Here is a 9,960-nt window from a genome sequence, read left to right as displayed (position 1 = left end):
TGTCAGATAGTTTAGAGCAGGATAAGGATCTTGAATACTGAAACTACTTAGCGCAATTCATTTTAAGATTGTTAAGTTTAACTTCCCTCGTGTGAGCTTTATCCCTTGGTGTTCTTGATGTAGACAGGAGACGTGCTGCGACTTTATTGGCCAAGATTGGGTGTTCTCCCTTATCTTGTTTCCACGTAATTTCCTTACAAGTGACCAAGGAACATAATAGATGAATAAGTGCAAAACAAAAAAAAGCAGCCAGACACACAAAAATTATAAAATGCATGTGTTATTATTATGTCCCAGTTAATTTGTACAGGACTGTATTGTCTATTCTGATATCAGGAATCAGTTAATTTAGAGACGGGGATGGGTAGGTTAATCCATGACATGAAGAACACTGAGATCTAAATGTTCTGTTGGAGCCCTACTATAAATAAGCTGACACATCTGCTTTGGTTTTTAGATCCTTATGGTGTATATTTCATGATACACATATGACCATCAAGGTTTGTACAATGGGTAACACACCTAAGAGATCCTTGGTTGAGTCTCAAAAGGTCCAAACACTTTTTGACTAATTTCTAGTTTGAATGTCCAAGCTTGTGAGCAGCAGTTGGCCAACTCTATTGTAGTTATTTGTGTTTGCTCTTTCATGATCATCATACATATGTTGTAGTCCAAAGCTTTAAGTAACACCAAACTTAAATCTAGGCTATAAATTAATTAATAAAAATAGGAGATTAATCCTAAATACAATGTCTTCCACTGTAGTAAAATTCTTCATTGAATTCACAACAGAATGTCTTTCACAATTCCATCTGTTCTTATTTTTCTAATTATATACTATTTATCTATTTGTACTAAACATTTTTTTAAATTAGGAAAATATTGCAGTCTCTTTAAAATAAAGGTTGAACTCTGTACACTATTTTCATATTGGTACTAACACTTAATAATAAAAAAACACACACAGAATGATGCAGACACTCAGTACAGTACTATGTGCATTCCATTACATAAAATTCTGCTGCCTTCTGTATAGTGATAAAAATATGATTCATTCAACAACTGTAGCAGTACAACTTCTTTGCCTTGCCACTGATTATAGCCTTGAGTGTATCCATAACAAAGAACTAAAGGCTAGTATCTTCCACATCTGGAATGTCCTTACTCTCTGTGCAATGTTGATCACTATTGGAGACTTTCTGAAGCTCCAATACAAGTTCCACTCACCTGGGGTTCGAAACATTGTCTCGAGTCCCGTTTATGATCATTTTATTCACCTCAGAAAGAATGGGTGGTGTCGGTGGAGGTGAGTGGGGAGTCCTATGTTCAGACACTATTGGTGTTTGTGGCGCTGACGAGTGGTGTTGTTTTTGTTGAATAGCATTGAGAATGCTGTTGGTATTGTTGCGGGTGATGTTGGGATCCACGGAGAGTTGACGTAACCCTGGTATTTGATGACCTGCTCTTGTCGTGTTGCGTCTTACTGGGTTTGGATTTGTTCTTGTCGAGATGCGCATGCTGCTAAAGTTGGATAGTCTGCCGGTACTACCAGAGTTTTTGTTGCTAGAGAGGGTTTCGTTTGAACCGTCTCCTGGGTTCTTCCGTTGCTGTGATCGAGCTCGGCCGATAGCAGTACTGCCGGCTGTAATCAAAAGTAAAACATAATTTTTAGACCTCGTAATCAGTGACATAAGTCTTAACTAAGACATTAATGATACTGTAGATCATCTAGAGTTATGTAGATTCAATTTTCCAAGAAGTGGACAAATTTATGAAGATGGTTTACATATATGAAGGGGCAAACAGCCTTGAAGTTCATTAAGCTTACATCAGAAATGAGCTAACTACTCCTAACTCCAATGACATACAGTTTTAATGTTGAAAACATTTCTTAGCAGACAAAAAAAGGCTAGGAAAACAACAGATAGGGAATCTGCCACCTGGGCGACTGCCCTAAATGCAGATCAGTAGTGACTGAAGTAGCTGTCCCCATATTACAAAAAAACATAAAATTAACCAATTTCCTCAATTGTGCAGAATGTTGAAGGCCTAAAGGGCCCAGAAAGGTTTCAAATTGTGAGTCTTGGATAGCTCTATCAAACTAAACAAAAAAAAAATAATTCGGAAATCACTTCCGGTCTACGCACAGTTCCAGAAAAACAGCCTAAAATCGCTTGTTTCTTTACTTGTAATTTTTTAAATTCAAATCCTAGCCAAATTAACTTATTTACATAATTCTTTCTGTAATGTGTTCCTTAGTTCAATACGCTCAGGCATGCTTTGATTTTTTTTTTTTTTGAAAAATGTCAACACTGAATGTAGCTATAAGGGCTTAAGTGAAACTCTACCCTGACTCACATTAATGCTCGTTGTGGTAGAAAAACGTAAACTGCTGATCTAATTGACCGTATAATGATGTTTAAGAAAAGGATTGTAATTTTTAGGAATAAATAAAGAATATATTCTTATACTTTATTATATTTTATTTACCTAACATTCGTAGCTGATATCCCTAGGGTGTTTTCAACATTCAGTTGCTTGTCTGAAGGGCTAGAAATGTAGATTTTTTTAAACTGATAGATTCTCCAGTCTGCCAAAATTAATTAAGTTTAATTAAGTTATTTCTCTTTCAAGCATAATACTGTTACACTGTTACCATATTTTTTTTTTTCTTTTTCAGGTAGTTTATAAATTTATTACTGAAAATTAGTTTTGGCAGAGTGAAGAAACTGACAGTTAAAAATTAACTGAGCTCAAACTGAAAAGAGATGGTTTCATATATATAAAAGAATCTCATGAAAAGGTGTTTGGAAATGTACTTATCTATTTACATTGTCATGTTATGTTATGGTTGACCTAAGTACTGCCACAGGTTTGTGTAATGGAAACAAACTGCCATGGTACACTCAGCTGAGCCTGATAACAGGTTCTCAACATTCAGACAGGTCTGCAGTACCCATTGGCAACCTCCAACGTCACATTTTAATTTTTCATTTTGTTATGTCTTTCTTTCTTTAGTTTGATGTTCTTAAGTGTGCCTGAGTGCTTATAAATATTAATTGTCAAAGACGATCAAGAAAAGCATTGTTTTATCCAAATTAAGTTTTAAGACAATAGCGTAAATGTTAAGTGCACCCGACAGAGCTATTCAGTCTGGTATATGCTAATGGATCAATCCCTTCTGACTGGTTGACAGCAACTTTCATCCCTATTCCAAAGAAAACAATGGCTAAATCTCATGGAGATTACTGAATCATAAGCCTAATGAGCCATATTCTCAAAATCTTCCTAGTAAAAGTAATACATGCAAGAATATACAGTAAATGTGAATCCTACATAGGTTGGTTTCCGTAATGGATTTGGCACCAGAAAGGCATTGCTGAGGATGCAGGTTTTAGTACAAAGATGCATAGATATGTCTGAGGTTGTACATGCTTGTTTTATTGATTATGAAAAAGCTTTCAACCATCTGAAACATGAAACATTGCTGCATGTCCTACATGATATTGGCGTGAATGGTAGAGACATCCGAATTATCGCCAACCTGCATTGTAATTCGACCGCATGAGTTAAGGTTGACAGCAGAAACACCTGTGCTATTGAAATAAATCAAGGAGTGAGGCAAGGCTGTGTTCTATCTCCACTCCTCTTCAATATTTACTCTGAAAGGGTATTTTCTGAAGCACTAGAAGAAAAACAGGAGGGCATTGCTGTTAATGGGATCATAATAAATAATCTGCGATATGCAGATATACTGTTCTGCTTGCAACTAGTGCTGAAGATCTGCAGACATTACAAAACTGTGTGGTTGAACACAGTGCTACAGCAGGTCTATGTTTAAACACGAAAAAGCCCAAAGTAATGGTCATAAGCAAACATGTCATTCAACCTGTTAACTTGACAGTAGCTGGCACATCACTGGAGCAAGTCCAACTCTTTAAGTATCTCGGCAACGCACTTGATCACAGCTGGAACAATGCTGTTGAATGTAGATCCCGGATTGAATGGGCAAGGACTGCATTCCAAAGAATGAGCAAACTTCTCTGTAACAGGGACTTTTAAGATTAATCTCCGTCTCAGTTTACTTCGGTGTTATGTATTTTCTGTCTTATTTTATGGTGCCAAGACTCGGACTCTAACGCAGAACACCACCAAAAAAACTTTGATCTTTTGAGATGTGGTGCTACCAACGCCTGCTCAGAATATCATGCGTTGACAGAATAAGTAACACTCAAGTACTCCAACACCTGATCAAAGAGATAGAGGTCATGAACAACATCAAAAAGAATAAACTTGAGTACTTAGGCCGTATCATTCAAAATGATCTTCTTCTTATCCCCCTGTGGGTGGGGCAGGTAGAATAACACCCCCGGTATCCCCTGCCTGTCATAAGAGGCAACTGGAAGGGGCCCCGGGGGCTCTGAACTTTGGAGCGTAGGTTGGCGACCACGGGGCCCTTAGCTCAGTCCTGGCATTACTTCCACTTACTTGTCCTAGACTCCTCACTTTCATCTATCCTGTCCGACCTCCCTTGGTCAACACTTGTTCTTTTCCGACCCCGACGCTATTCGGTTTACGAGGGCTAGGGAGTCTTTCATTTTCACGCCCTTCACGGCCCTTGTCTTTCTTTGGCCGATACCTTCATTTTTCGAAGTGTCGGATCCCTTCCATATTTTCTCTCTGGTTAGTGATATATAGAGAATGGTTACCTAGTTGTACTTCGTCCTAAAACAATAATCACCACCGCCACCTCTTCTTCTTATTCTTCTTAACCTGTTTACCCTCCAGTGTTGATTTTTCCCTCGGACTCATCGAGGGATCCCACCTCGACCGCCTCAAGGGCAGTGTCCTGGAGCGTAAGACATTGGGTCGGGGGATACAACTGGGGAGAATAACCAGTACCTCGCCCAGGCGACCTCACCTGCTATGCTGAACAGGGGCATTGTGGGAGGATGGGTGATTGGAAGGGATAGACAAGGAAGCGGCTGTGGCCTTAAGTTAGGTACCATCCCGGCATTTGCCTGGAGGAGAAGTGGGAAACCACAGAAAACCACTTCCAGATGGCTGAGGTGGGAATCGAACCCACCTCTATTTCATTTTGACCTCCCAAGGCTGAGTGGACCCTGTTCCAGCCTTCGTACCACTTTTCAAATTTCGTGGCAAAGCCGGGAATCGAACCCGAGCCTCCGGGGGGTGGCAGCTAATCACACTAACCACTACACCACAGAGGCGGTCTCAGCTTATCTTACAAAGTAAAATTGAAGAAAGAAGAAGTAGGCGAAGAAGGAGAATATCTTGGCTACGGAATCTACGAGAATGGTATGGGTTCAGTACCCCCCACTCTTTTCAGAGTTATAAGGTTATGGTACGAGAAGAAGAAGAAAAAGAAGAAGTGCACCTAAGTGTTCATTTGAAGCATTTTTGTGATAATTCTTTCAATGTCACAAGCCATTTTATATAGCTTTTAAGCATAGCCTTAGGACTAGTTAACTATTTTAATTTTAGTATTAAGACAACACGGCTGAAGATGCCTAATATATATTTAGGCAAAACATGCTCCGTTATTCCATGATGTAACATCGGTTTTGATTTCTAATAAATCGCAAATTGTATTGAAAAGGTGGACTTCTACGAGATAATTCTTTCATGAGCTTTCTGGTAGTTGTTAGTTAATGCATTTAATTCAGTTTTATTTTGTACTTCATCTTCAGCACTTCCTGTTGAGAAGTTCCACCTGGGAGCTCATTCAATGGTGGTCTCTGTATCAGAGTTTCAAAATCACAGTTGGTTTATTGTCTTCTATTTTAAATAGCTTGATTTCTCTTCATCACAAAATTTGATAACATTACATTGTACATCTTGACAGATCTTCAGTTTTCATGTGGAAAGTGTTGGATGAGAAGAAAGCTGGAGTGGTATAGGAAAAGGGAAGAATCAAAATATAGCACAAAAAATAGGACTCCAGATATGATTTGAAAAGACTGAGATAATGTTAGTATGTGATACTGCTGATTGGACCATGCGTATTCTGAGGTTTTGAAAGTGATTGGGATCAGGTCCCGAGAACGAAGAATGTATAAAAATCAGTCTGCAGTGATAAGAATCAAGGACTTTGAAAAAGAAGCAGCAATCCAGAAAGGAGTGGGGCAAGGTTGCAGTTTGTCCTCCTTCCTTTTCATTGTTTATATAGAACAGGCAGTAGAGGTAATCAAAGAGGAAAATGGGAAGGGAATCACAATCCAAGGAGAGGAAATCAAAACCCTGAGATTTGCTCATGATATTGTTATTTTATCTGAGACTGCAGAAGATCAGAGAAAATTATTAAAATGTATGGACGAGTCTTGGGTAAGGAGTACAAGATGGAAATAAATAAGTCCAAAACAAAAGTAATGGGGTGCAGTTGAACAAAGTCAGGTGATGCAGGAAATATTAGATTAGGAAATGAAGTCTTACAGGAAGTAGATGAATACTGTTACTCGGGTAGTAAAATAACTAATGATGGCAGAATTAAGGAGGACATAAAATGCAGACTAGCATAAGAAAGGAAGAGCTGTCTTAAGAAAAGAAATATGTTCACTTCAAACATTGATATAGGAATTAGAAAGATGTTCCTGAAGACTTTTGTCTGGAGTGTGGCGTTGTATGGAAGTGGAACATGGATGTTAACTAGCTCAGAAAGAAAGAGAACAGAAGCTTTTGAAATTTGGTGCTACAGAAGAATGCTGAAGGTGAGGTGAGGTAGATAGATTGAATCACAAATGAAGAGATGATGAATCAAATTGGTGAGAGGAGATCAATATGGCAAAATTTTACTAGAAGAAGAGATAGAATGATGGACACATCTTAAGACACCCAGGACTTGTGCAGTTTGATTTTAGGGAATTGTAGGCACTAAGAATGGTAGGGGTAGACCATGGTATAAATATGACAAGCATATTAGAGCAGATGTAGGATGCAGCAGTTATGTAGAAATGAAAAGGTTAGCACAGGATAAGGTGGCATGGAGTGCTGTATCAAACCAGTCCATGGACTGATGAATCAAACAACAATGGTAGCAGATCCATTAGAAATAAACCACATTGAATAACAGGAAAGTAAATGTAGTGAAACAATTTAAATACCTAGATTAATTATAACATACAACTTGGATAAGAAACTAATAAAATGATAAAAGCTTATAAATTAACATTACAAGACAATGGTTCAACCAGAGGTGACATACGGAAGCAAAACTCTTTTTAAAGTCACTCAGAGAAACAGAATCAACAAAATCCTATGAGTAGAGAGAATAATAACTAGGACATGCTTAAATAAAAAATACAATAAAGATAGACAATGGTGGATAGTGCCAAATGAAGTGGTGTACAGAGAACAGGAGCCCATCCCAGATACTATATGGAAGAAGACGGTCTCTATTTGTGGTCACATTATGAGGACACCACAAACCAGATTATCAAGAAAAATTATAGATAAACTCTGGAATCTGAAGCAACAAGTAGGAAGGATTAAGGAAATTAGAGAGGATATGGAAGAACTAGAAATGACTCTGGACAGTTTGCAAAACAAACCAGAAAATTTAAAGAAACTGAAAAACATAAAAGTAAGATTTCAAAAATAGACAATTGACATACGAGGTGTTTCAGTGGGATGTCCCACTTTTTAATACAGTCTAGTCTTTGACTGAATAAGAGAACATAGACATACCCAACTTGACATGAGAGGTCATCTCTGGGAGAAATAATGACCGTTACTGAGGCGCAGGCCATATTACGCTAGTCGGTTTTTCCACTCTTCTGTTTGGCGCTGAAGATCAAGCTTAGTCTCCACAGCCATCATGATATCATCAGCATGAATTCATTGGAAGTGTATTTTGTGGCGCTATCCTGTAGGAAGTGTCCTCCCGCCCCTCCTCCTGGAGACATATTCTTGCCCGCTTTACCATGTTTTCAGATAGATGTCTGAGCATGTCGACGTTGATATTCATTACTTTGGTTATGATGTTTCTCTGCAGATCTTGGATGTTTCATGATTTATTTCTGCAGATTCTTGCCTTGAGATGACCCCACAGAAAATAATCTGCTGACATCAAGTCTGGTGATCTTGGAGGCCACAAATCTTTAGAGATAACACGGTTCTCGAAGAAGCTACTGATGTGTGCCATGGATTCATTGGAAGTCTGGCATGTGGCACCATCCTGTTGGAAATATTCCTGCATAAGTTTGATGTTCGAATTCTATGAAAATGTTCTTGTACACACCTGTATTAACAGTCTTGTCAAAGAAAATTGATCCAGTGACCCTGTGACTGGATATTGCACACCACACTCCAACTTTTTTCTGTATGAAGTGATATCTTGTGGAACACACAATGAGTTTCTGATGCCCATATCCTTGTGTTTTGAGCATTTAAGCATCCTGAGAGACGAAACCATGCTTCATCAGTAAACAAGGTCATTTTCAATACGTCTTGGTTTCTTTCACAATGTTGAGGAACAAATTGCGTTTTGTCAGGTTCTTTCAGCTCCTGTACTGCTGTCAATGTGTATGGCCAGAGTTTTAAATGTTTTGCTGCTCTTTGGCACATTGTCACTGAGTTGCTGGTCTCTTGTGACAGACTGTGTGAAGACTTTTGTGGGGAGCGAAGCAATCACTCATGGTATAGATAAGAAAAGTGTTTTTCCACCAATCAATACACAATTTATTTTAAATAGATTAAACTAGTACCGGTTTCGCATACCAGCTTCAGAACTTTCTTGAAGATTACCATACACAGCTAAAATCAACATAACATAAAAGCAAAGGAACTACACAGAAGATAGAAGAATGGAACCTATGTAACATGAACTAAAAATTTAACAAGTGTCTACCTATACTTACCAAATTTTAATGTGTTAAAACTTTTTAAGTGTTTTATATTATGACCCATATGTTTTAATATGTCCTACATACTCATGTTCTGACTTATTGTAACTTTTTACCTTGACTACTGATATTTTAATTACATGCTACTGTATATATTTTCATCCCCCATTAGACATCCAGATGTCTAATACAATAACAACTTGTGAATTGTCTAATGGCTGGAAACAAATCATGTACTAGCTGATGATGGCCGTCAAAGAGCCAAAACCGGTACTAGTTTAATCTATTTAAAATAAATTGTGTATTGATTGGTGGAAAAACACTTTTCTTATCTATACTTTGAATCTGTCAATACGGAAAATGAAATTTATAAATAATAAAGCAATCACTCGTGAACACCTACAGAGTGCTGTGGCACTACTGACGATGGATTACGCTTCCCTTTTCACTGATGGTTCGTACCAGCTTCTCCACTAACCTTAGAATTGTCTTTTGATCAGGAATATCACAAACACCGTACTCACGTCGGTAAGCTCTTTGTGTGGTGGTAACAGAATTGGTGAGCCAATAATTCTTTACAACAAATACGTGCTGTTGAAATGTGTACTCCATTTTAAAGCTTCATATGACAGCAACAACAGGGTATATCCATATTTCTCAAAAGCCACAGCAACGTCGTGATATATATCAATATCAGTATATTGAATGCAATCTGTCATCTGCTGGCATCCACTGAAACTCTTGACTTCATGCATCATTACAATGTACGTACAATTTAAAAGTCACATAAGGATGCTAAACTAATTAAAAAGTGGGACATCCCATTAAGACACTCTGTACAATGAAAAGGGTATGTACAGATGAGGAACGACAGAAATAATCAAAATGAATGAACAGCTACTGGGCAATTCGGAAATGAAACTTATCGACGTAGATGATTAGAAAATGACTGACTGAAGTAGTCCAAGGAGGCTGTGAAGCAAAAACAGAAGAAGGAGAATAAGAAGAAGAAAGATAACTACAGGTGGGAAAAGATTAGGAACATAGGCGAACACAAAAGGAGAAAAGGATCCCAACAGGATAATGTAAGTATAGGAAA

At 38.0% G+C, this 9,960-nt stretch overlaps 1 protein-coding gene across 1 annotated transcript in view; it reads right to left on the bottom strand.

The window, feature by feature from the left end:
* Nucleotides 1-365: 365 nt before the first annotated feature.
* Nucleotides 366-9,960, bottom strand: part of LOC136885238 (adenylyl cyclase 78C) — a 1,041,122-nt gene continuing 1,031,527 nt past the window's right edge. The window contains exon 24 of the mRNA XM_067157709.2: nt 366-1,642. Coding sequence (XP_067013810.2) covers nt 1,224-1,642 — 419 coding nt within the window. The 3' untranslated portion in view covers nt 366-1,223. The remainder of the gene's footprint in view (nt 1,643-9,960) is intronic.

The sequence above is a fragment of the Anabrus simplex genome, chromosome 14, assembly GCF_040414725.1.
Source record: "Anabrus simplex isolate iqAnaSimp1 chromosome 14, ASM4041472v1, whole genome shotgun sequence".
In the NCBI taxonomy this organism is placed as follows: domain Eukaryota; kingdom Metazoa; phylum Arthropoda; class Insecta; order Orthoptera; family Tettigoniidae; genus Anabrus; species Anabrus simplex.
Note: the sequence above shows the minus strand (reverse complement) of the source record. Positions and strands in the feature narration are given on the sequence as shown.